The 26,714-nt window shown below is 43.0% G+C and overlaps 1 protein-coding gene across 1 annotated transcript in view; it reads right to left on the reverse strand.

Annotated features, from left to right (window-relative positions):
- The window catches only part of chrm2a (cholinergic receptor, muscarinic 2a), a gene marked incomplete at its 3' end in the record, with an annotated part of 69,474 nt that overhangs the window by 585 nt on the left and 42,175 nt on the right, over positions 1 to 26,714 (reverse strand). The window contains exon 2 of the mRNA XM_084049963.1: positions 1 to 946. This exon is cut by the window's left edge and continues 585 nt beyond it. Within this exon, the coding sequence (XP_083906089.1) occupies positions 1 to 906 (906 nt within the window). The 5' untranslated portion in view covers positions 907 to 946. The remainder of the gene's footprint in view (positions 947 to 26,714) is intronic.

The raw sequence follows: 26,714 nt of genomic DNA on the forward strand, positions 1-26,714 counted from the left end.
GTTGTCCCTGGTGACGTCCTCGCCCTCTGTCTCTCCCTCTCCAGTAGCTGTGGAGGGACCCTTGCCATTCTGCAGTTTACCATCATTAGCCACGTCGTCGGTGGTCTGGGTCGGACATGCGCTTTCTCCTGGTACGTTATTATTGTTGGGTTTAGCAGCATTGTTCCTCCCCTGACCCAGCGACAAGGCCTCAGTGTTGGGTCCTGATGGTTTACGGACGTCCTTCTTTACGCGGCTCTTGCTTGCTTTGGATATCCGCACGTAGAGCACAATCATTATGATGACAGGCAAGTAGAAGGCAGCGATGGCGGTGCCAAAAGTGACAGCCGCGTTGGAGAAGAACTGAATGTAGCATTCCCTCTCGGGCACCGTCCGCCCACCGACTATGAACTGCCAGAAGAGAATAGCCGGCGCCCAGAGGATGAAGGACATCACCCAGGCTCCGGCGATCATCATCCCTGCCATCTTGGTGGTCCTTTTGGCAGGATAGCTGAGGGGCTTCGTGACACAGAAGTATCTGTCGAAGCTTATGATGAGGAGATTCATGACGGATGCATTGCTGACAACATAGTCCAAGGCTAACCACAGGTCGCACACCACTGGCCCCAGGGGCCAGTACCCCATGACTATATAGACTGTATATAAGTTCATAGAGCACAGTCCAATAATTAGATCAGCACATGCCAGGCTGAATAAAAAATAGTTGTTGACAGTCTGTAGATTCCTGTTAACTTTGATGGAAAGCATGACCAGGATATTTCCAATGACTGTGACCAAGCTGAGGGAACCAGCCACCAACACGATGAACACCACCTCCACCGTCTTATAGGGACTTTCATTCTCCTCCACGAACTGTGTGTCATTGCCCTCGGAGGTATTCCAGTAGGTGAAGTTGAATACATCCATGGCATTTGGTCTTTGTTCCCCGCTCCTACTTAGACGGAACCTGCAAAAGAGAACAAAAGAAAAGAGAATCTTGTCAATGAGCTGATAAACCTGCCAGCCTGAGCTCCTTGTGAGCCTGAGTGGTAGAACTTGGCATCGTTGTGGTATAGCAATCATTATTACACACAACGCAGCACTGAAAAGTAATGGGCCACATGCTGGAAGCACCCCAGTAGCATACAGTGGATATTAACAGGAAGGGGGATGCTGGTCATACATAGCTGTACACTATTATTGGTTTGAGGAGTGAGAGCCATCTGGAACGAGAGTTGGCGGATTATCAGATAAGGGATAGCTTCTCTCCGGGCTCTCTCCCTCTCTCTCTGTTAGTGTCTCACCCTCCAGATAGCATGTTGTTTAGACAGACGCTAGGCCTGCAAGTTAGGTGTGATGTTCCACTCAAGTGACTAAGTTTGTATAATCAATCATGCCTTTTCCAACTGAGAGTCTAAGAAACGCAGCCATATTACACAGATCCTGGCTTTCCCTTCACTGGTTGCTGGTGAGTTTCAGGTAGATTTTTAAAGATTTACTGACTTACTCATTCGACTTTTAAAGTCTTGCCAGGCCAGACTCCCAATTACATTTTAGATATGCTGGTCCCATACAAGCCTGTATACAAGATCCTCTCTTGATTTTTTATTAAATGTTATTTGTTTTATTGCTGTTTAGTTTACCATCTGTTTTACTTATGATCATCATCCGTATCATGTTCAGTATGATGGTCAATATCGTAGTCAGTATCGTGGTCAGTATCATGGTCAGTATCATGGTCAGTACGATGGTCAGTATCATGGTCAGTATGGTGGTCAGTATCATGGTCAGTATCATGGTCAGTATGACGGTCAGTATCATGTCAGTATCATGTCAGTATCATGTCAGTATCATGTCAGTATCATGTCAGTATCATGGTCAGCATCATGGTCAGTATGATGGTCAGTATCATGTCAGTATCATGGTCAGCATCATGGTCAGTATGATGGTCAGTATCATGGTCAGTATCATGTCAATATCATGGTCAGTATCATGTCAGTATCATGTCAGTATCATGGTCAGTATCATGTCAGTATCATGGTCAGTATCATGTCAGTATCATGGTCAGTATCATGTCAGTATCATGGTCAGTATCATGTCAGTATCATGTCAGTATCATGGTCAGTATCATGTCAGTATCATGTCAGTATCATGGTCAGTATCATGTACCATCATCGGTAGGCAGGTTTGGTCATTTCAAACTGTATTTTTTATTGCAAGAACAATGGCTTCTATTTCAGCATTCTAACTTTCCAGGAAGAGAAAGGTTCCAGTTTATATTAGCTTAGAATCCCCACCGATGATGTCACTGGTAGACAGGTTTCTGAACTGTCACAGCCCACCAATGAGACACAGAGTGAGCAGACAGAAATGGTGCCATCTTATAATGAGCATTACTTAGCAAGGACCAATTATGAATACGAATATAATGTTGAAACTGGGCGAAGTGCTCCTTTGGTTCTATTTAAAGTATCAAAATCACCAAATCATGCACACTTATGATGCAGCGCCCCATGTTCAACCAGCCTGTGGTTATTGGCAGCCTACTGTTTCTACAGTATGCCTATTACTGCTCTGCTGGTTACCGAGTTGAGCGGTTTCCTTTTATTCGCTCGCTTGCTTTTGTCCGTTTCCATACACTAATTGTTTTGTCATACTCTTTTTGCAGATTTACCACTTGATTGAGTCAAAAGTTAACAACGCATTATGGCTGGCACTCCACCCTCGCTAGAGTGCTTCTTCTCCAATGTTCCATTTAGGCTTGAGCAGTTGAGCAGTTACTAACTAAGTGAACAGTCACTTATCTGCTCCGCCAGAAATCCCTAATCACTGCATTAGGCATGCAGCTAAGCTGACCTAATCCCCATAAAATGTTTAAGTCCAAAGATTTATATTCCAAAACACACAACAATACAAATGGGACCCACTTGTGACTCGTTTGAAACAAGTGGATTAGAGAAACGAAGGGGATCAGCGGAGATGTTCAGAGGACAGAACTCTGTGCTCTTTGTCCACCTCCAGTTGCCTTAACCTTTATCCCACACCTGAAACCTGACATAACAGAGCAAAATCCCTGGCCCTGCCAGAATCAACTAAAGAGGTCATACATTTCTTTTCAGCTGAAAAGGGTCCCAGGAGACACTGGTTCTTGTTTTAAAGCTTCCTTCTGCTTGTTTTGAGTCATACTACTGTAGCATTGCTGTGGTGAAGAACAGACGCTTTAGCTTTGAGCCCTTGTTATGTTTTATTTCAAAGGATGTCTTAAACATCAGATTGTGGTTTTACAGTTTCCTTGCAGTCCTCTCACATTATGTTCCATACAAATCTACCACTATACAGCAAGTAACCACAATGGCTTTCCGCATACAGACAGTCTAGTGACAGAATAAAGACGTCTTCACCGCAGTGTTTGACTTGTAACACACGTGTCTGCTGCATCCAGATGCACCGCAGCCCCACAGAGTATGCAGTTAAAGTCACCCGGGGAGAATGCCAATTGCTCTCTGGCATAGCCATCAATCACAAAGGCTACTTCTAAGTCTCACTACTACTCTTGTCAGTGAAAGAGAGTAAAGTGCACATCACAGACACATCAAAAATACCGTGACTATTTCCTAAAGGATAGTGTTCCTCTTATTTTTCTACTTTGGCTCAATTCCCCACAATTTCCCCCACTGACATACCGTAGCCTAAATAATGACACTCACTTATACCCTTTATCCCCCCCCCTTTTTTTGTGTGCGATCAACACACTTTCTTTACTTGCTTAGTTAAAGGAACACTTTGCCAATCTTCAACCAAAATAAATCCCATTGTTCTGAAGAGATCAATTAGTATAGTGTCATCGGGCCATATGGAACGTATGCCCAGTGACGTGACACAATGCATTCGATGTCATCGTTCAGCAACATTAACATTTTGCGGAGAAACACAAAGAAGACAAAGCTGTATATTTTGCCACACTATATTATTGATCTAATGACATCAGAACGATGGGATTTAAGTTGAAAATGGCCAACGTTTCCCTTTAACATTATGGCAACGCATTCTGCAAGCCGCTATTCTCCCCCTCATTTAGTGTATTTAAGAAGTGTGAGCCAGGTCAGTTGGTGCCGAGGGAGGATGTGAATAAATGAGTTGAGCATTGTTCTATGTTTGGACTTAGGTGTTCCTGGGGCTTGCTCACTAGAGCTGAAAATTGCTTGTGCCCTTTGGGAGTCCAGCGGAACGACCTCTCAATTTCTCCAGAACTTCTGTGCCTTTCTTTGTCTTTTCTAGTTGGCCAATGGCTGAAAGCCCTTTTAAAACAAAAGTATCAAAGACATAACGAACTGCCTTGGTGACAAAAGAATCCCACCTTGCTTTGTAGCTCACTGCCTCTGTCAGAGACAGACCACACATGTTGCTGTCTTAAACACATGAATCGTAGCATCTACTCTGGGGCAAACTTTTGGCGAAAACGGCAGATATCTTCAAGCTCACAACACATCAAGAAGAGTTGGTGTACAGGGAAAGGGCAACTAATACCAAGTACAGTATAGAGCTCTGGGGGACCCCAGGCAACAGTAAAAAAACAATTTAGTACAATCATGCTTGCTCTTTACACACAGCATGCATATGGAAGACACTTAAAATCAGAAGAGAGCTTTGAAGCAGCACTTAAAGTGATGCATTACACTGACTCCCCAGCGATCGGGTTCCCATTCTCCATCTCTGAGCACTGATCCAAGGTAAAGCCCAGGGCCTTTGGCCCCCTGCCTCAGATGATTAGATGCATTTTTATTGCTGGCCGTCTCCACGGGTGTTTGCCGGGTTAGACCCTCGTTTACGGTGCTGTTTGTGGGGGAACATGACTGGAATGCACAAGCTATCATCACTGCAGTGCAGCTGGTCCGCAGGGGGTACAGATCTATATATAACGTTCCTCTCAATGGTATTACACTGCATGGACTTTATCGAGGCAGAAAATATCACTTGAGTTGCACATCATCAGCTCAAGGCTTCTCTACTCTGGTGACATTAGCTGCATAGATATCATTTTTTTTATTGCATGCTTGCTAAGACTGTTTGGCTCAACTGAACTGGACTAAATTCCCAAATGTTTTCACTGATGATTACATTGCTTCACCCTAGTGGCTTTAAGCTGAATTTTAGCCAAATTGTTGATTAAATATCTCTACAATGTCTGCAACCCACTCCACTCCACGCAAAGCAATTTGGTTTCTGTGCCCATCATTCCACTGAGACTGCAAACTGTGTCCTTATTGAGAAGGTGGAATCTTTGTTGGATAGGAACCCATGTGTGGGTGCTGTGTGTTTCTTGATCTTAAGAGGGCGTTTGACACCGTCAACCATGATAACAATTTACAATTAAGCAGACGCTCTTAATCCAGGGTGATTTACAGTAAGCAAGGTAAACGTCCTCCTAACAAAACTGTCATATCATTTTTCAATAGAAGAAATACAATGGTTTCAATCCTATTTAACAAACAGAAAACAGTGTGTCAAGGTCGACGTGTCAGATCCCCTTACTTAGACATCCCCGTTGGTGTCCCACAGGGATCGATTCTTGGGACTTACTATTTTCATTATGATCTTCCTGATGTCTGTCCCAAGTTCAATGTACATCAACTTTGAGATAAAATCATCTAGTCTCACATGTGCTTTGAACAAGGTTCAAGTCTGGTTAAGAGTTTAATGTTTAATTTTAAACGCAAAGAAAACGGTTGTATGTTTTTCAGCAAGCGGCAAGTGAAAGAGAGCAGGTCTATGGTGTTTCTGGAGGTGGAAGAATTGGAATTGGTCTCCCAATTCAAATACCTAGCGGTCATCCGCTGCATGATCCTATCACACATTGAATATTGTTTCACAAACCGGTCGTTTGCTGGTGCCACAGTCCTGCAACCAATTGAACACCTTCAAGTTCAAGTGAGCCATCAAGGTCTTAGACAAGAAACCAAACTCATAGGCTACTGTACAATTGTTGTTGCATTTTAGAAAAGTATTACTTTTTATGCTTTGATAATTTGAAGGATTTTCAAAGTCCCTGCTTTGCCTATAAGTCTACACGGGCTGGCTCCTCCTCCAGTGTGTGATTTTCTCCACAGGAAGAGAGACACCAGACGTGGCACTAGGTCAGACACCAGGGGGGACTGTGAGGTCCATCACAGGCAGACCACTTTTGGATGTCCTCTCCGTCAAGGGACGCCTACGATGGAATAGCCTCCCAGTCACTCTAAGGGAAAGCCCCACCTTGTGTGCTTTTAAAACACAACAAACATGAGACCATCGATACATTTTAAATCTTAGATGTGTCAACATAGGTTTTGACACATCTCTATTTCTCTATTTGTCATGTTGTCACTGTGGTGTATTTGTACTGTATGTGGGACTACGGATGGAAGTTAGCTTCTAACTTAATCCGGCATGCACATTTCTAATGTGTGTGTGTCACTCTCCACTGATGGTGTGGAGATACAGTATACTGTATTAGGTTCTATTGAACGTTATTGTACGTTTGCTGAGTGATAATGGAATATTATGTAAACAAGCCACCATCTCATTGTTCGGATAAAGTGTGTGTTCATGATGATTCCAGTCTGTAGCTGCTACATCTTGGTCACATTATCGCAGCTGTATCAAATGTGTGGAGTGGTTTTAAATGGCCTCCTGCAGTAAGAGACGAAGAGTACATATTTACACCAGGCTTGATCTACCCTCATAGAATATTGTGACCGGCACTTGTCACCAGCAGCTACGCAACAATGCTCTTTTCCCTCTCGTGAGGATCAGTTGTGGCAAACCTCTTCGGAGGCATGTGGATAAATTACCCTGCCGACTAGCTAGGTGTGACAGAGCTTCTCGGACCTGCACTAGGAAGGTGGCAATTGGTACAAAGTGGACGTGAAGGAAGTGAGAGAAGCTAATGGAGAGAGTTAACAACCAGTAAATGACATTCTGGGGCCGGGCTGGAAACACACATGACTGTACACAAACAAGCAAACAAACATTCAACGGCCATGTTTCCCCCTGAGAGCTTCTCAGTGATCTGAAGTGACAGCATGAGGAAATGTCTTTTTGTAAATGCCTTCCATGTGCATCGAGCGTCTATTTTTGCAGCGATGATTTAAGGGAGACGAGTGTACCGCTAACCGTTCGGTTCTTGACCAGACACTATTCCGTTGTGCTCAGAATGGCTCATTGCTCCCTTTTTTATTCATTATTTGTTTCTGTTGATGAACCATCTTGACTCCCATTGGCTAGGAGCCCACAATTCTTATATTCTTATCGTATTATACTCCTCATACTGTAGCAGCAGCAGCACTGTCATTTTAAGGTGCCCTCTACACCCTCCCACGCCACCCCCGCCCGAGCCAAACACCCCCCCCCCCCCCCCCCCCCCCCCTCCCAGCCACCGTCCCTCCAGGGAATGCTCTGAGATCATGCCTATTGATATTCTGGCTACTTTGCTATGGCAGCCTCCATTGCCATCTGTGAAAAATGACACTGTCACATAATGACCTCTGGCGCACTGTCATAGCTCATCCAGTAGCACTGATATACTTTAATACTGCCTTATTTCAGACCTAAAAATAAATAGACAGTTTTATGGATTTTCGCAAACAGTGAAGATAAAAAACATTACTGGAAGCTCTTCTGCTATGCAAATGTTATGTAAACCAAGCTAAGCTGTTTTCAGGGCAGACACAGGTTAACAAAGAGATATTTTTTCTTTTTTACTGCTCTAACCACAGCTGACAGCTCAGAAACCACATGGCAAAGTGGAATATCACACAGTCCACTCTGTGTGATGAGGAAAAACACATCGGAACCCAGATGATAATGAAAGAATAAAAGAAAGGCCTCAAGCAGGCTGAGAGGGTTAGGCAGACAAGTCCATTTTCCTCCTGTCACGCTGAGAGCTTTAAACCAGCGTGCGGATGTTAAAACCTCCTTTTTATTCTCGCCTTATTGATGTCCTGCACTTGGCCTGAAAACAGGTACAAGATGTGTCTCCTCTTTGTGTGTGAGTGATGTGTCCCTCAGATATCTCGGGAACTGGCAACCAATGGACTTCAAACTTGGTGTGTGTATTGCCGAGTATATAGTCTAGGGAGTGCAGAAAGAAGTGGGTCGGATCAGCAGTTGTAAGACATAAATATGAATCCACAAATCTCTGTAGGCTATGTGTCGCATTTATGCCCATATATGGATAACCCTGATGTCATCAATATTATGTTATAGTGACATAACATATATATATGTTATGTCACAGACTGGCCTCTAAGGAGGCTACCATGAAAGGTAGAGTAAGTGATATTCTTTGGTATTATATATTTTTTCTATACTGTATCTTCTATATTATTCTGATAGTAATCATTGCTACAGAGCGTTTGTTCGGTCACAGGGGTCTCTCCAGCTCTTTAGTAAACAGATATAGTACATGTTCAGGTAGGTGACAACATTTAAGCCAATCAGGAGAGAGCACTGAAAATGCATTTTCTGTTTAATACCTGGAGGGGCATGCGTTCCCAACGGTCATCGCAGAACATTGCGTTTCTTAGCAGGGTTCTGCCAGTGACTGACACCTACTATCACTGAATATGCTTGCGATATAATATGTTGAGTGCAGTGCATGAATCACACCTTGGAACTCTATGGAAAACAATCTAGTTCACTTCTATTTGCTTATCCGCTATCAAAAGGTTCCCAGGTGTCAATGCTGGCAAAGAGACGAGACACATTGTCCACTGGGCAACCAGGACATTTTCAGCACCTCTGAAATAGCCCATTATCAACAGGCAGACATTAACGCCAACATCTGGCGGGTAGGTCATCTATCTGGCCATGTGCCACAGGCCCCCGCCAGCTCACAACAGCCAGGGTGCAGCGGTTCTCAACCAGGGTTGCCAGATCTGCTTATTATAATTTCCCCGCAAGATTTTATTTGAAAATAGCCGATCTACAAGCTCACAACGCGTCGCATTGCGACGCGTTGTGAGCTTGTAGATCGGCTATTTTCAAATAGCTGATGTATATGTGGCCCATAGTCGCTTCTTTTGGGCTGGTTTTCCTAGACCTGGGTGCTTGTTTCTCTCACAGAATCTGGCAACACTGTTCTCAACCCTTTTGTACACTGAATGTATGTTTATTTATTTAATTTAGTAACACGGCACAAATATCCTGTTGAAACGAAGTCACAGCAATCTAACATAGTGTAAGGTAATAGAAGACCTACTGTTCCATTGACTTGCCTAGTGGGATCTTACGGTATTTTGTCTTCTTTAACTATGACTGTATTCTCTTTGTTTGGTACAATTGAACAAACATTATACAATTCAAACAAAGTATTTTTCTCTTAATTGTTATTCCTTAAATCTAAAGTGTGCTAGCTTAACATCTGGGGCAACATCCAAAAGGGCAATCTTCCAAAAAAAGAAAAGTAAAACAGCAACTTACTCCCTAGAAAGCAGACACTCTGTGAATGCAGGTTATTGGTAGACACTCCCCCTTCAGGCGGGCTCTTTAAAATCCTCTGGTAGCCCCGCCCCCTTCCCTCACACCTGCTGTAAACAGACAGAGAGAGAGAGAGAGAGAGAGGTCTCCATTACAAACTGTTATGTTTGTTCCACTGCCACCTTATGTAAGTTGAGTAGAGTTGTCACATCTTTGACAGGTGAAAGACTTGACAAACTGCGTCGGTCCTTTTCTTTGCAACTGTGTGTGTGTGTGTGTGTGTGTGTGTGTGTGTGTGTGTGTGTGTGTGTGTGTGTGTGTGTGTGTGTGTGTGTGTGTGTGTGTGTGTGTGTGTGTGTGTGTGTGTGTGTGTGTGTGTGTGTGTGTGTGTGTGTGTGTGTGTGAGAGAGATTTTAAACTGAAATTAACAGACCATTAAGGTGCTTGAAGGCCAGGGCAGGGGTCCTATATACTTGTATTGTCTAAATAAACACAGAGTTTTGTAGGGATGTCACAGCACCAAATATCCTATAAACCTTATACAATATGAGCCATACTTAACTGTTTACCAATGATTGTTTAATTGAAAGTGACATTGGAGCAAGTGTTACAACCTGAATAGCACATCTAGGTTTCTATTTAATCTCTCAATTTATTTCAAGGCGTACTCTAGTCAGATTTCTAGGTTTAGCTCTTTTATAATGTATGCATGTTTAAAAATGGCACCAGATAGTGAGGACAAAATAATTCAATATGTGTAGGAAAGAGAAACATGTCTGCTGTTATACTATCTGTCCACTGGCCAACGAGGATATTTTGAGCAGATTGCAGACTACGTAATCACCACCTGTCCCCTGTATAGACCACCATCGGAGGCCGGCGTCTTTGATGTGGGACCTGAGACGAGGGCGTGGCTGCACGACATTGAGCTGGACATCTGATGATGATACACCAAACAAGACGAAGGTACAAGAGCCAAGCCCAGACGGCAACAGTGAGGAGTTTGACATTCTGATGTCGATTTCACAATGACTACTGGCTATTGGCTTATGAACTGATAGAATTGAAAGGTTATGTCTAGAGTTGCCAAGAAACGTGCTCATCATTTTCCAGGAAATAATTCATTCAGCATGGGAAAAAAACATCAAAAACGCATTAAAAACTGGTCGGCTAAGACCAAACCAATCGATTAATCAATTATTCGACTATGAGGGGATAAACCTACCCTTTTCATTTACAGAGACACTAACAACAACTATGCATAATAACCACGTCAATGAGTGCTTGAGCAACGCTCCCTCCAACAGCATATAGCCACCCTTGGCAGTATTGTAGCTTTGTCACCGGGAGTCTGAACGCGACATTAAGCTCTATGATAAACGTCTGCTAAGCTTCACTCAGCCAGGAACACAATCATGTACGTTCCGCTGCGCACAAAAAAATGACAGCACACCCTGCTGTTGCTATACACTGTATCCGCTGAGTGCATCTCTCAGGTAACGCACCCCATGCCAAGAATAACAATATATACCAGTTTTCCTTGTTTCCTTTTTAGATATTTAAATATGGCTCGGGGGATCTCCCCGTCCCCCCTCCTCCCCCCCCGTCCCAGGTACTCTGCACCATGCATGGCAATGAGCTGGCCCCTGCTAGTCTCTCAACGGCAGTCTCTGGCTCATTACTGGTCTCACATAGAGCATGGAAATGGATGTGCGTCGCACCGACCGAGCCTGTTCGTCTCTTATATGCACATGTTGCCCCTCAGCAGTCCTCTCACGCAGGTGCTGCGGAGGAGCCCTGTTGCCCCTGCTCTGAGCGTTCCCTCTCCCAGGCTTTGTTCAATTAAGCCCTTCTCTCCGGTGTCTATGCATGTGCAGCAATAGCTGCCACAGCAGAACAGTGCTGTGTACACAGTCAAATCCTGTGTTCATTTAACTCTGCACACAGGGAAGAAATTGACCCAAATGGTCCCTTACGGATCCATTTTGGTCACTTTTTACACCTAAGAGTTAAAACAGCAATGAGGCTTTCACTGTGTAGTGGTTCTATGGATGAAATTCATTCAGTTTTAATATTGTTTTTATCTGGCATACTTTTATAACATGAATTGTTCTATTTTTTAGGATTTATTTATTCAGATCGAGTCTTTTTCTGCACTATTTGTTTTTATTCTTTTATGAATTCTGCTGTCTTTTACCAGGAGAAACATAATTTAGTTTTTTTTTTCTTCTAACGCTGCTTGCAGATGGAAAACAATTGACGAATAAAGCAATCTTGAATCTTGTGATAACACTAGCCAGCGGTGCCAACCCTTCCTCCAGATTTCCATAAAATGGAAGATCTAGAGGAAGGACGGGTACTAGTTGCGATACTCATACGCTTGAGCTGGTAAGTGTACGCAGTTCTGTTGAGAATGGTAGGAGGAAATACCATGCTGTATAGAGCATCGGTTCTCAAAGTGGGGTCCGGGGACCCCCAGGGGTACTTGAGGGGGTTCCAGGGGGTCCCCAGCTAAATGATGGACAGGAACCAAATGGACCCTTATGGGTCTGTAACTCTGAGAGTGTACAAATGGAACCAACGGGTCCATTTGGTTCCATTTGTACACTCTCAGAGTTAAATTGACATAGATTTTACAATATGAATTGCGGTCCAAGTGATAGAAATGCCATTAAATGGGGGTCTGTAGCCCTAATGCATGTCAAACTGGGGGTCCTTGAAATTAAAATGGTTGAGAATCACTGCTAGAGCCGTAAAAAATCTTCTCTTATGGGGGTCCCTGGCATATCTTTTGAAATGGGGGTCCGTGGGCTAATAAGTGTCAATTTGGGGGTCCTTGACATGAAAAAGTTTGAGAACTACTGGTATAGAGCACCGAAGTCCTGACGTCACTGCCAGTAGAGGGCGCTTTCCGCAGGTTCATGGCTTTACTTTTTGTATTGATATCCTCATTGGGGAATCTTAGATCGCTTCATATAAGAACTGTATTCCAAAAATAAACACACCACCCTGGCGTTTTTACTCATATGGATATGAATCATCAACTGAAGGTGTAAATGTACACATTTACCCAAAGAGTAACACAATATAAACGCTAGAAACGAGTCAAACAACCCAAAGACTACATTTCCCATGAACGTGGCTGCTGTGGGGACAGTGATTTCAGACCCTGAAGTAGTAGTTCTTAAGACTTTTAAGGCAGAATTAATTCCATTTTCGCCAGAAACGGGCTGTATCAAATATGAATGAATATCATAAACGATGCAGAGCCACCCCCCTGACAAAAACGCCAGGGTGGTGTGTTTATGTTTGCAACACAGTTCTTATATGACGTGATCTAAGATTCCCAAATGGGGATTTCAACACAAAAAATAAAGCCACGAACCTGGGAAAAAGCGCCCTCTAGTGGCAGTTATGTCAGACTTCGGTGCTCTATAGAGGACACAATGGGAAAGTTGACCTCTATGAACACGTGGCACTGGGTACAGCACTCCACGACATGACGAACAAAGTCATGTGAGAGGGAGAACGCTGACAAACTTTTTTTTTTTTGCAGCGCATGGGTTCCATGCGTGAGCCTGTGTGAATTTCACCCTTGATGTGGTCCTTGGTGCAATATTGCTGTTTATCTGCGGTGTGGACCACCAAAATGACATTACTGTACGAGCAGTTCATATTCAGTCAGTGCCTTGATCAGACACATGCGGAACTAGCGTATATGCTGTCCTGTACACTGCCGCATGACACTTTTTCAGTCTTACAACATGCAAGCCCTTTTAAATATTAAACATTTTAAGGGGGGGGGGGGGGGCGTGGGGTGCCTCTGCTATTTTCCTGAACATGGCTGCTCTGGTTGCTTTGAGGATACAACATGCCTGTCTGTTCAATCTCCACCGCTGTGTGTAGCTTTGATGCCCCCCCCCCCCCCAACAATCCTGACATCCCGCAAGAATTCCCCCCCCCTCGCCCAACCTGGTGTAAACTTGTGTGATGTGACAAGTTGGAAGTGTGCTGCCCACAATGGATCACTTTGGTGCTATATCCCAAGATGGAGATCTCAGGTGCTCATTAAGATGGCAGACAGATACGGGGGGGGGAGGGGGGGAAGGAAGGAGCAGGGGAAAAAGATAAAGTGTGTGTGCCTGCTGGATTTGTTCCACTTCATTGTTTTTTGTATTTCAGGCGCCCATCCGTACTCCTCCCTCTCCTCCTCTGTGATGCAGACTTTGGCGTTACAAAGCAGAATTTGAACATCGTCCTTGGTCTATTTACAGCACCCCTGTTCTATTGTCTTGCTTTTTGCGTCAGTGTTCACATGTATTATGCGAGGTAATTTAACAGGAGTGTTCAGCATATTGAAGTTGTTTTTAGCATCTAGAAAAAGCAGGCCTAATTGGTGATTTTTGACAGGAGGATGACATTTTCTTTCGAGTTAATTGCTGTTGCCATACTGCATATGGTACGTACAGTACAGTAGAGCCTTCCAGATCCAGACTCCCTTTGAATGCACACTATCTTTAAATGCAACAGCTGAATCAAAGGCAAACTGTCACAAACTGTCTGTGGCAGTGGAGCGTTGTGGAATTTGTGTTTCATAAACCATTGATAAATGAAGGTTCCATATGGTTGTTAACCTATGTGGAGAGAGAGGGGTCTGTTTCACACTTGTAACGAGGCAACTTGCAGCCATGGTAGATAATAGGAAAGGAACACAATGTGCCATGCTCACAGACAAGTAGCAGACACCATCTCCTCCCTAGTAAGCTTGACCTAAAGCCTAGTGGTGTGGCTGGAAATAAAGCAGGCTGACAGATGCTAATCCCGTGGAATTTCAAGCCTGATCCAAGTATCAGGTGTGCACCGTGCCCAACAGCGAACGTGCTGAACACCAATGGCCTGACAAGCGCATGGATGCCAGACAGGCAATTTCAACTGATCCCACTTCAGTGGCTTTTCTATATAGTCCTCATTATCATGTCACTGTCTTCCCATGTTTCTGGTCATGAATAGATTCATACATGACAGATGACATATAACCTGACCATGCATGTAATTATTAGCATTGTTTTTAAAAGACTTTCTTAACCCGTTTAGACCAGAGTTTTTTTTTAAAGAATTTTCAACATAAAAAATAATAAATAGCAGATATACAAGCTCATAGCGAGGCACTCGGTGCCACGCTATGAGCTTGTATATCTGCTATTTTTGAATAGCCCAAAGACATCTAAAATGACACAAATGCGTTCCAGGTCTTAATGGGTTAAAGCAATGCAAGTCTTGACAATGTTATATTTTATGTTGTCCAGTCTTTATGACCTTAATGATCCTTCTGATCAAATGATCTACTTTTGACCTGTAACTCCTTCCTTCTTGTGTCAAACAAGAATTGCCCCCCCCCCCCCACCAAAAAAGGGACACTGTTGGAGGTCCCATACTGCCTCTTTCAGTAAAGCCCCAGCTAATTAGCTCTCAGACTCCAAATCCCCCACTATATTTCACAGGCGTTGTCATCAATTATACATGTTGTATATTAAACACCCCAGCTTCACTTTGTAGCCCTCCTCTCATTTGCAATGCTTGAGAGCTGGGCCCACCTGGAATAGTCGTATATACTGTAGTGACTGCTTAGTCAAATGATGTTTGTAGAGCTTCTTATAATAGTGACTGAAGCGTTGGATAATGATCACAGCGTTTCATTTTGAGACATACGGGACCGCCCACATGGTTAGCTCACTCGTTTAACTGGAGAATAGACGACGCATTCTGAAAGACAAGAGTGCATCAGAGTTGGTTTACCAGCTGTCTTTCCAAAAGTGCTTGACAGTCGACAGATGCCTGTCTTGCATGCATTGCATATATTGGCTTTAATGTGCTGATGTTTTCCTTTTTCTTTTTTACCAGCTTGCGAGCTGGTCTAAGAAGAGACTGACCACTAGTCAACATGTGTTCGACAGATTCTCAACAGATTCGGTCATTGGCTGTCCTTTAAGCCAATGGGGATACTTTCCCATACTCTGAACGGGCGGTCTCGTCCTCCCAAGCTATGGCGGCCTAGTAGTGTTGCCAGATTCTGCGAGACCAACATTGCCAAACTAAAATAGCCTTAATCAGTGTCAGGTTGGCTAATGAATGCTTTAGCTGGAATGTCTACATTTTGATTGGCTTTAGGCACAAGTTTTGATGAGACATTGTGTCAGGCACACTGCCAGCTTGCTGACATTGTGGCAGCAAGCTGGTATACATGACTGTGTGTCTTGTCTTGTTTCTTTTCACTTGGACATAATGGAGAGCTCTAATTGGTTGGCTGCTCCCCTGATCTACTCAATGTTTGTCCCTCCTCCTCATGTGTGTCAATCCCACCAATAATAAGTCATGTTTTTCACTGTATGTTTTTTAATTGCTAATCTATGCACATTTGTTACAAGCTACATATAATCTGGCGGTTTTATTTAGAAGAACATCTCCTAAATAATTATTAGTATTATATTTTCCAGCCTTTTGGGTAACTGTCACTATGATACATTGACACAGGCAAAAAGAGCATTCTCACACATTATTAAAATTAGATTGGGGCATTTTTCTCAAGTAAAACTTTTCTGTGGTCATTTAAAAAAGACAAAAGTGTCAGGTGTGAAATTAGCCCTTTTCATTCCATAGTCCCTCTTGCTTGCAGAACCACATTCTCTTGTGTCCTGATTGACAGTGCAACTCAATCTCTCAGGGGAAACAACCTGCTGGACTTTAATGCACAAACCACTCTCTTCACTGCTAAGACACCGCTAATTGGTGTCTCATATTTACTGGAGCCACCGCAGTGTGCCTGACACAATGTCTCATCAAAACTTGTGCCTAAAGCCAATCAAAACGTAGACATTCCAGCTAAAGCATTCATTAGCCAACCTGACACTGATGAAGGCTATTTTTGTTTGGCAGCGTTGGTTGGCAGGAAAGTCAGCCGCAGGAGCCTTGCTGTCAACTCTGTTTCTGTTAATTGGTGAATTCTGATAAAAATAAATGTTGCCTCTAGCCAGAATACATTGAAAAGGCCAATATTTTGATTCCGCTTTTCACTTATGGGAGAAAAAAACTGAACTGAACACGTATGGGACGGGAATTTGATTCATTTTAATTGATTAGACCAGTTCCCTTTAATTGGCTTTTTCATGTTCTTGCTGTGTACATAGCATAGTTATATACTGGAAGTATGTTCATCTGATACGCATTTTGCTTTAAGGCATCCTTGTAGCAACTCTTCTGTTAATATGTCAGTGTCTGGACAGAGGGCTTAAGCAATTACAGCCTGTTCCTATTGGCCGTCTAAGAGCACCTACCAAGTTTGGTGCCTTTAGCATGCAACTGGAGTCATGGCTGTTTAAAGCCCAGCCAATAGGAACACAGAGGGGGGCGGAGCAATGATGCACCTGTGGCGGGCCCCTGGGTGCCACACGTGCTCCCTGGTGTGGCTATTGTGATGGCAGACCCCTGACCAGTGTTGGTGCCAAGGTTGGTGCGGATCGGAGCAACGGCGCACCTCGCAGGTCCGCATGTTACGTTTGTGACGTCCACCCATCAACCCGCCTGCCCACCCGTCCACCCACCCACCTCAAGGCAATTTTGATATAGGATAGAGGACAAGAGCCAAGTAACAAAGACATATATCTTTATCGTGCCATGTGGACTCTCAGTACATGAGAATTTGCATGCATATGACAATGTCACCAGCCTGAGGTTACAGCACAACGGACCATAAACTGAGGACATGCATGGTGACACTTCCTTGAGCAAACATTTGCCTCGGTGTCATAATGATTTGGACTGTCAACTGGTCCATATTCAACTAAATGCAAATCAGCATAGTAGTGTAACATTCTGTGTTTCAGGGGATTTCACCACCAAACTGTCCTCCTTGAAATGAATTAAGTTAACAAAAACCCCAAACAAAATGTTGGCCCTTGGCTCCATCAAACAAGATTATATAGAGATACAGAATAGCTTGACACAATAGGCAGTGACAACTCTCAGGCTCGACAGATCTCAGTTCAGCTCAGGGCATTCCCGGGCGTGACCATGCAGTGCAGTGTTGTCCCCTGATAGCTTACACTGAGGCTTGCTGAGTGACGCTGAGCGACTGAGACGGTTGTAATTCTATGCTGGGGCCCTGATGTGTCCAAATATTAGGCTATACTGTTTGTGGTTCTTAAAAGATAATTGCAGATGACAACACATTTGCAAGAACTCAGGTTGCGTTTACAAAGCTCCTGTGTTTGTTTGTATTGGTTTATGTATTCAATGAACATTTTCTCATCTTGATTGAAAACATTGAGCTTAATGACTCTGGGAAGGGGATATTGAGGATGTTTTGTCAACAGCCAATGAGGTTTGAGACACTAATCGTCCCAACCATCAGTACATATAAACCAATTAAGTTATATGGACTGAGACAAAGCAAGGTTATGATAAATGATGACAACACAGACATAGCCTACTGTACTAAATGGAACTTTGCCAAGTTGCAAGCAGGAGTAAGGACACACAATATTACAACATCTATCATGCACCTGATCTATGACATGGGGAAACATTATTGGTAATAAATGTAATACATTTAGCCTAATCATTCAAATTCACTGCACACTGACTGCTTCGCAGATTACTTGCTTATATTTCCTGTACATTCACATTGTTATTGTTGATAATCACTCCACGTCTACCTTAGGTTTGTATCTATTCTCTGTCTTTCATGATGGTTTATCGTCTTCATGTCATCTGATTTGTGTATTGACACCATCATATCCTTAACTCTAAGACCGGGAACGCATCTGTGTGTCATTTTTAGACTTCATTGGGCTATTCAAAAATAGCAAATATACAAGCTCATGGCGCGGCACCGAGTGCCACGCTATGAGCTTGTAGATCTGCTATTTTAGAAAAATCATGAAAAGTTATGCAAATATTTGTTTTGTTTTTTTCGGCTGACATTTGTAACTCAAATCTTTGCTTCCGGGGGTTCCTGGAACTAAATATTTTACAAATGTTCGCTTTAAAAAATATATAATCCAAGATTTTGATTTATAGCAGTTCTACAAGCTCATAGCGCAGCACTCGGTGCCGCGCTATGAGCTTGTATATCTGCTATTTTTGAATAGCCAAAGAAATCTAAAAATGACACACAGATGCGTTCCCGGTCCAAATGGGTTAAGATAATGTGTGTCTAAAAAGGTAGCAGACACACATTATCTTGATGTGTTGCTGCATGGTAAAGAATGCTTATTTTATAGTGATTATTCCTGATACCCCAAAGAGGTGACATCTGACATACAGGCCCTCTTTTCCTTCACACTTTCACAATGAGATTGAACACAATTGAGCCGCGTGAGACTGCACTGCTGGGACGATGATGGATTCAGATTAATGCCAATGAAATTATCACCCTTCCCTGCCAATTTAATTTATCACTCTTCCTTCTGCCAAAACGGAGGAAAGGTCAATCATTAACAGAAAATGACTATGACTTCGATCCCCTTCATTATAATTTGAATCAGATGACTGAAAAAATAGAAAGATTGACTGGACTGAAAAAGGCTAAAAGTATGTGTATGTCAAGATCAGATTTACTTCTGTGTCATCTCATGATCTGGCAGTAATCAGTATGACAGTGAAATAAAGGTCTATGTAGATTAACAAATGAACAAGCATCCTTGTGCTGTGTAGCATCCTTATGGACAGACATGTCATAATGGGTGAACATTCTGCAAAAGTAGGCGAACTTAGTTGAAAATAGCTGATCTACAAGCTCACTATATATGGCTTTACGAGAATTATGACGCGATGTGAGCTTGTAGATCGGCTATTTTCGGCGAAGACATTTGTTGTAGAGGGGAAAAAGGAAGTTTAAAACCCTGGGGGACCCCGATCAACAAGTATATAGGAATTAGTTAACCACTACTACTGTCAACCTGGTGTCCCTATTTTGGGCATGTCATTATATAGGTGATTTGTTTTTGTAACTTGGGCTTGTAGATCGGCTATATTCGCTGTGTGACACTGTCATAAGACAAAACAAATAGAGCTTCAGTGGTTATAGTTAACAGTAAGCATAAAGCCAGTGATGCAACACTATCACCTTATTCACAAATGTCATTGCTTATTATGTGAAGCAATTCCTCAGATGGATTAAAATTAAAATAGCTTATTTTAATGTGACTCATTCTCACGCTGTTGTTCTCCCTTTATTTGCTGTCTGTTGGCTTAAAACTGCATTAGCTACATATAGACTACAAGTATTTGGAGAGGGAGCTTCAAAAGAAACACAAGGATATAATTGAATTGAGTTGTGCAGCAGCAGATTTAATTCAAAGGCTGTATAAGCATGTATTTGCTTGCTAGCAAAAATAACAAGGAAAGTCTTTTGAAGCGTAAAATATATCTAGTGTCATGAAGGGTCATGTTTATCTTAAATTTGGTTGATATGGCAACAGTCTGCAACAGTATTTTGTTCCCTTGTTAGCTTTAAAACATCAATGAATCAGACTACTGAATGTAGGAATTGTCGTAAATGCCGGTACGATCAAAATATGGGCGTAAATTGCTTAGTGAATCCGGCCCAATGGGAGGGTGTCTGAGATGTGTATACCAAGAAATCGAAAACTATCAATAATTTCAACAGATGACACATTGACCTATTGGAAATAGGAATTTGATATCCTGATCATTCTGAAGTCAACAATGATTTATTTTGTCTTATTTGACATTTAGTCTGCTTGGAATCATAGCACCATATTGTTAGATCTTCCACTTCCCTCCTCTAAGCCATCTCATCACTGTGGCTAATAAGTCAAAACACTGTACCATCTGTGAATTTGATGATGCTGTTGTCATATTTGCCAACGCAATTGTGGGTAACAGACTGTGACAGCAGCCCGGAAGCGTGCTATACATAAAGTATAATATGCATTCTCATATTCACTGATATCCTTTCATATATACACAGGTAATAGATGTATCTCCGCCAAGTCGGAGAGCCGAAGTCCGGAGATAATCTTTTCGCCTCTGTCCACCCGCGTGTCTGTCTGTCTGTGTGTCTGTCTGTGAACAGTTAATCTCCGGCATCACTGGACCGATTGGCGTGAAACTTTGCAAGCACACTCCCAGTAGACCAAGGAAGAACCTTTACCCCACATTTTTCAAATCGGCCTCATGGTGGCGCTATAAGGGGTTGCTTACTCACAACTGGCCTGTTGTTTTGGCCTATATAACTCTACAGTATGTCGTACAATGAAATGTTCCTTTCTTCCTGGATTCCTTGCTTCATGCTGAAACTTCCCATATAGGCCCTGCCCATTTGTGCCTGAGTACATCTTTTGCCATTTTGCGTTTTCTTCAAAACACACTTTTTGATACTAGTACTACTCCTCAGATTTTATCAAGCACGTGGCGTATGCTTCGTTTGGTGATTTTGATTTGTTTGTTTATTTTCCCTTGTGCCTCTGTGTGATTTCCCTGGGCTCCCCTACAGAGTGGTGCCAAATGAAGCATGGTCTATCCATGCCACTTCCACGTTGGCACTCGTATCTCTCTCTGTAAGCGTGTACATCACAACACCACTGATTGATTTTGGTTTGCCCTTGGGATCACATGATGGTTTTGACAGTTGAGATTGCCCACTGCCTTGAAAGAGTCGGGACCAGTGTTGCCAGATTCTGTGAGAGAAACAAGCAACCGGGTCTAGGAAAACCAGCCCAAAAGAAGCGACTATTGGCCACATGAGCACTTTAACATATACATCAGCTATTTGAAAATAGCAGATCTACACACAACGCGTCGCATCGCGACTTGTAGATCGGCTATTTTCTTGCGGGGAAATTATAATAAGCAGACCTGGCAACCCTGGCTACAGGTCCTACTGGATGTCCAGATCTACCCAGGGTTCTGGGTAGACAGCACCGCTTTTTATAAATGGCCTGATTTCCATATGCACATAGTGAGCGCCAGAAAACTGATATTTCATACAGTACAAGCCAGAGGAATTCTGCTGCTAATTAGACCCATGATTTGGGAAAAGTAATGCCATTACCTCTCTCGCCCTCTCTCTCTCTCTCTTTCTTTTTTTTCCCTTCTTACTTCTGTGTCCTAATGTGCTCTCTCTTGCTCACAGACAGACAGACAGACAGGCAGGCAGGCAGGCAGGCAGGCAGGCAGGCAGACACACACACACACACACACACACACACACACACACACACACACACACACACACACACACACACACACACACACACACACACACACTCTAACACACTCTGTCTGTCTGTCTGTCTGTCTGTCTGTCCCTATTCTGCTCAGCTTTATCAGTGTCCTAATCAGATTAGGACATCATATTTGAGGCCAGCCTAATCAGTGTAATAAAGGGTCTCTGAGTGCATTGCTACCCATTAAGAGATTAGCATCATTAAGCTCTAGCCGCGAAGCGGGCTTTGTGAGGACTGGAGCGAGCGTGTTTGGAATCCGCTAGGAGGCCATAGGCTGAGGCTTGAGAGGAGGTCTAAAGCAGCTGGCTGGCTCTCAGGTGAGCTTATTGATCTGTTTACTACCAATACGGGTTTAGGCTCGCAACAGGGGGAAATGCAACAGTGCAGGAGCTAAACGGACTGTGTCTCTTGGCTCCAGCACAACCCTCTTCTCTGTCATTGTGTTTTCTTCTACTTCTTATGAAGGTAATTACTGGACTGCACTGACAGGAAATGGTGGAAGGGGTAGAGGGGGGCAGTGAAGGGTGAAGCAGACAGTTTCACGAGGCTATATTTAAAAAGGCTGAGACATTAGCGGTTCGTGGTAAGGAGTGATTTGTTTGGCTGCACAAATTATATATAAAATCTTATGGAAGAAAAACACAGTTGAACACCATCAATGAAATTCCACCAGAGATTGTACTCTGAAACGTACTTAAAATAAAACTGCAATGTAGTCTAGTAATAGCATGTTATATAGTACACTGCATCACTGCTAATAACAAGTGGAGTGCTGTGGAGATTATACAGCAGACGACCAGTAAAGTGGCCTGTGCTTCAGGGAGCCAGATCAAACAGCTGGGACCAAATACAGCAAACATGGTTGAGCAGTACAAGTTTGCCAATGTTTTTGATTGAATAGTGTTCTCAACTATTATCATATTGTTGCTGTTGGCAGAATTCTGCCAACAGCAGTATTTCATGTTTTTAAGTAGTTTCATGTTTTTAAGTAGTAGGGTGTTCAAAATGAATGCCATATACTTTGGCGGATGCCAGTGTTGCGCAAAAGTAGCCAAGATAGCAGATATTTTTGCTATAGTTTTGAGCTTGTGACTCAATAACAACTACATTGGATCCATTGGAACACTGGCCTCTTTTTTTGGACATACAATGTTTCCGCCTGACAGCGACAAGCTATGTGACTGTAGCAATTTATGCATGTATTCTGGCAGTGACGGCGAAGGTCTTCCTTTGCAGGTATCATGCTGTCATGCTTGTGCAGCAGCACATGGTGGGTTTGATAAGGCGCGGTGCTGAGCATTGTGTCTGTGGGCGAAGTTGGATGCCTGCAGGGGCACTTGCCAGGCAGCGGTCCAGCTGGACCGCCACAGACATGGGGGCTGGAATCAGTATGCTGATACGCTCGGCTACATGGCATCAGATGACTGAGCTGGAGAGCAGTACGGTGCGCTGCTTTGCCAATTACTGTAGATTCATAGTCCCAGATTAACAGCGGCACAATAGGCTACACAGGCTGTCATCCTCTTGTGGAATGGTTTCAGAAAGTATTACAGCTTTTTCCACACAAAAAAATGCATATTGAAATTCATCTAATTAGTATTCAGGTGTGTGTGTGTGTGTGTGTGTGTGTGTGTGTGTGTGTGTGTGTGTGTGTGTGTGTGTGTGTGTGTGTGTGTGTGTGTGTGTGTGTGTGTGTGTGTGTGTGTGTGTGTGTGTGTGTGTGTGTGTGTGTGTGTGTGTGTGTGTGTGTGTGTGTGTCACACACACATGTGTACAGAGAAGAACTGCCCCATTCTTTGTGGGCACTGGGCAGTTCTCCGCCCTGAGACACACACAGTCATGAAAGGACCATTATCATGGACCCCTTCAGTAATAAAAGACCTGGTTTTGTGCATGAGGGACCTGGGAGGCGGCAGACTTCAGTCATGGGTCGGTGCACAGATTTTGTGAAGTGCTCTTCAAAGCCTTTCTCTCTTTCAGCTGTTCCTCACTAAAAATGTAATTGCCAAATGTTTTGCAAGTCATGTTTTATTGATAGTTGTCCATAGATTGCGGGTATCTGGGTGGCGCAGGGGTAAAAGTACCTGCCTGCCGCCGAGGAACGGGCAGGGGTTTGTGTTCTCTGTTGCTGCACTAGCGACCCCTACAGGTTGGTCTCGGGGGAACCTGTTCAACAGCGAACAGAACTGGGAGGGATAGCATGTTCCTTCGGATGCGTTACGCTCTCCTAGTCAAACTCCACGCATTAAGCAAAAATAATCTTTACCATAATCGTGCAGCCCTAGTTGCTACTCCTAAAGAGGCCTCATTGCCCATGACACCAGTTCTCTCTACAGAAGGCCACTCTATGGTCCCATTCAGAACTATAATTTGTAATTATCTGGTCAGGTATAATGTTATGATTCTGTCTTTGTGCCCATTCAACATGGCCATGCAGAAAATGATTAAAGTCACCTATCAGCCTGTCTTTTGAATAATTCAATGAGCAGACACTATGTATGCCAAAGGTCAAAGAGGGCATCAGAGAACTGACCAGAGTGCGCAATGTAGATCACATCCAATTACGCCCCCCACCCCACCCCACCCCCACCCCCATTCCCTCCTTGTCTGCTAGCAGGTTGCACTCTGCAGCAAACAACATCATTCAAGATGCAGGACCCATCACACAAATATAGTGCCAAAAGCAACACGGCTGGTCACCGCCGGTCCCTGTGCGCTCAATTCTTCATTACCAGAGGAAGTGAACAACAAGGGAGCATGGCTCTGAAAGCTAAACACCCCTGTGGTTCTGCTCCAAATGAAAATTAAACAACCACAGTAACAAAGCATTGCTAATTCAGGCAACAACCGATCTGGCCAGGAATGAAGGTGAAACGACACTCATTCGTATGGAAGGGACAATTTGAGTGGTGGAATAGACTCATGGACTGGCAGTGTTCCAGCTTAAGCGTCTTAGAAAAAAAACTTCCATGACAAAGTCCTGTCGCTCCCATTCAGTGGTGGGATTACTTAAAACGATTACCAGGGCCGCCAAATCATCCCATAATTACGCTGGGGAGATGAGGAAGGTGTATGACAGAGATTAGAAAAGGTGAACCACAGTGTGCCATGCACAATACGGCCTGCCAGCACAAAATGCAGTTATACCATGGATAACTTGAGGGCTGTTTAGCTTGCTGCTAAAATCGAGGGATCTCTTTATGTGTTTAAATCAATGGGTAACCTATCCATTGTAGTTTGCTCACTATACAGTGATCAAGATATTTGTCATCTGTCAGTAGAATGCCATGCTGGCATGAGTAGCCAACTCCTTTACGCTGTGGTTTGGTTTACAGTTGACAAATGCTGTCATTATGTTATGTGGCTCACCATCACAATATTTATTCTTGTGAATCTAATTTAGGGGTATTAAGCCACTGGGTGGCAGGTACAGAATGTTCAGGAGTTTACCCGAGTGAGTGAATTCCAGTCCCTCAGCAGACATGACAGTTAACTAGACCACATGCTACCTCTTAGCCCCTCCCCGTCTGTCCTTCCCATGTGAGATGCCATTAATTTCCTTTGCATGTCACATACAGTAGATGTTGACATTTCATTTACTCCCCTCCATTGGGAGCCACTTCATATTTGTCACAGGCGATATATGGAAGAGGCACGGTGTGTCTTTCTGCCAGACATGCCTTTAGGGAAAATAGCAGAGTACCGCGTCATGTCCTCTTGAGAATGAACTTGCAATGATTCAAAAGACTACTATCCTGGTCAAACGTTAATGATGCACTGAAGATGTTTACTGTACAATGTGTTTTTGTTTTTTTTCCTCCCATTTCTGAATTATTATAAGGGACGCTTTTAGTGAAATGCACAGCACAGACTCTCAGCATTCACATGATTATGAAGCTAGCGAATTGAGAAGTATCTGTCCTCTGTGCTGTCTAAATCGTCTGAACAGTGTATTCGGACAATTGATCACCAGACCCGTTGCATGGCTGTCGTAATCATCATCCATCTCAAGTATTGACTGGCTTACATCAATACTATTAACAATTGAGTGACAGCTGTGTGATTTAGGTGAAATGTGGTGAGGCAGTCATTCTTTGGGACATGATTCTTCAGGGGAAATGTATATTACTTTGATTGCAGGCGCTCTCTCATTTTTGTCTGTGTTCTATCAAGCTTGAGGTATAACGCAGGGGACTGAATTAACTGATACCATAAAATAGAGATGTGTGGTGTAGCATCTTGTGATTCACTTTGATAAAATATGCTGCTTGTATTTCTGCTACTAATAGTATAGATGTTTTTAAACTGTGGCTTGACTGATTTGAAGCAGCACCTTTGAAATTGCATAATTATTCACATTATTCACAGCAATAGTGTTTAATTCATGTTTTTCCGTTTACTTTATTCTGAAGATATTGTTTTGCTGGAAGAGATTAATTTTCGTAATATCTAGCCTATCTATCTATAATCCACCACCCTAGGTGTTATTAGTGATAGCATACGACTTATGGTATGCTGAAATCTTTTTCACACTGTAAGTGACACAATCAGATGATTAATCTTATATGGATGCCAATGGCACCGAATGGGCCTCGGCACACAATGGGTTGCTACTTGGATGAGCAATCCTGCATGTCATCTAGAATCATAGCCTTTGGCATAGCTGCAATGAATTCAACTCAAAGCTGTATCTTATATACAGTGTGTATATATATATATATATATATATATATATATATATATATATATATATATATATATATATATATATATATATATATATATATATATATATATATATATATATATATACACACACACACACATCGTATGAAACCTATGTATGTCAGAAACCTTGTATCTTGATATTTTCAACTATTTTCTACTTCCTAATACTATTGCAAAAATAGCAGATCTACAAACTCTTTTCGATTTTCATTCCTGAAAAGTAATAGTTTTGGACATATGTGTTTTTTGCCTGACAGCAGTGATAGCGATAGTGGGCGTGCGTGAGACGGAGTGAGCGGGAGG

Source organism: Gymnoscopelus microlampas (assembly GCF_963454915.1).
Source record: "Gymnoscopelus microlampas genome assembly, chromosome: 23".
Taxonomy (NCBI): domain Eukaryota; kingdom Metazoa; phylum Chordata; class Actinopteri; order Myctophiformes; family Myctophidae; genus Gymnoscopelus; species Gymnoscopelus microlampas.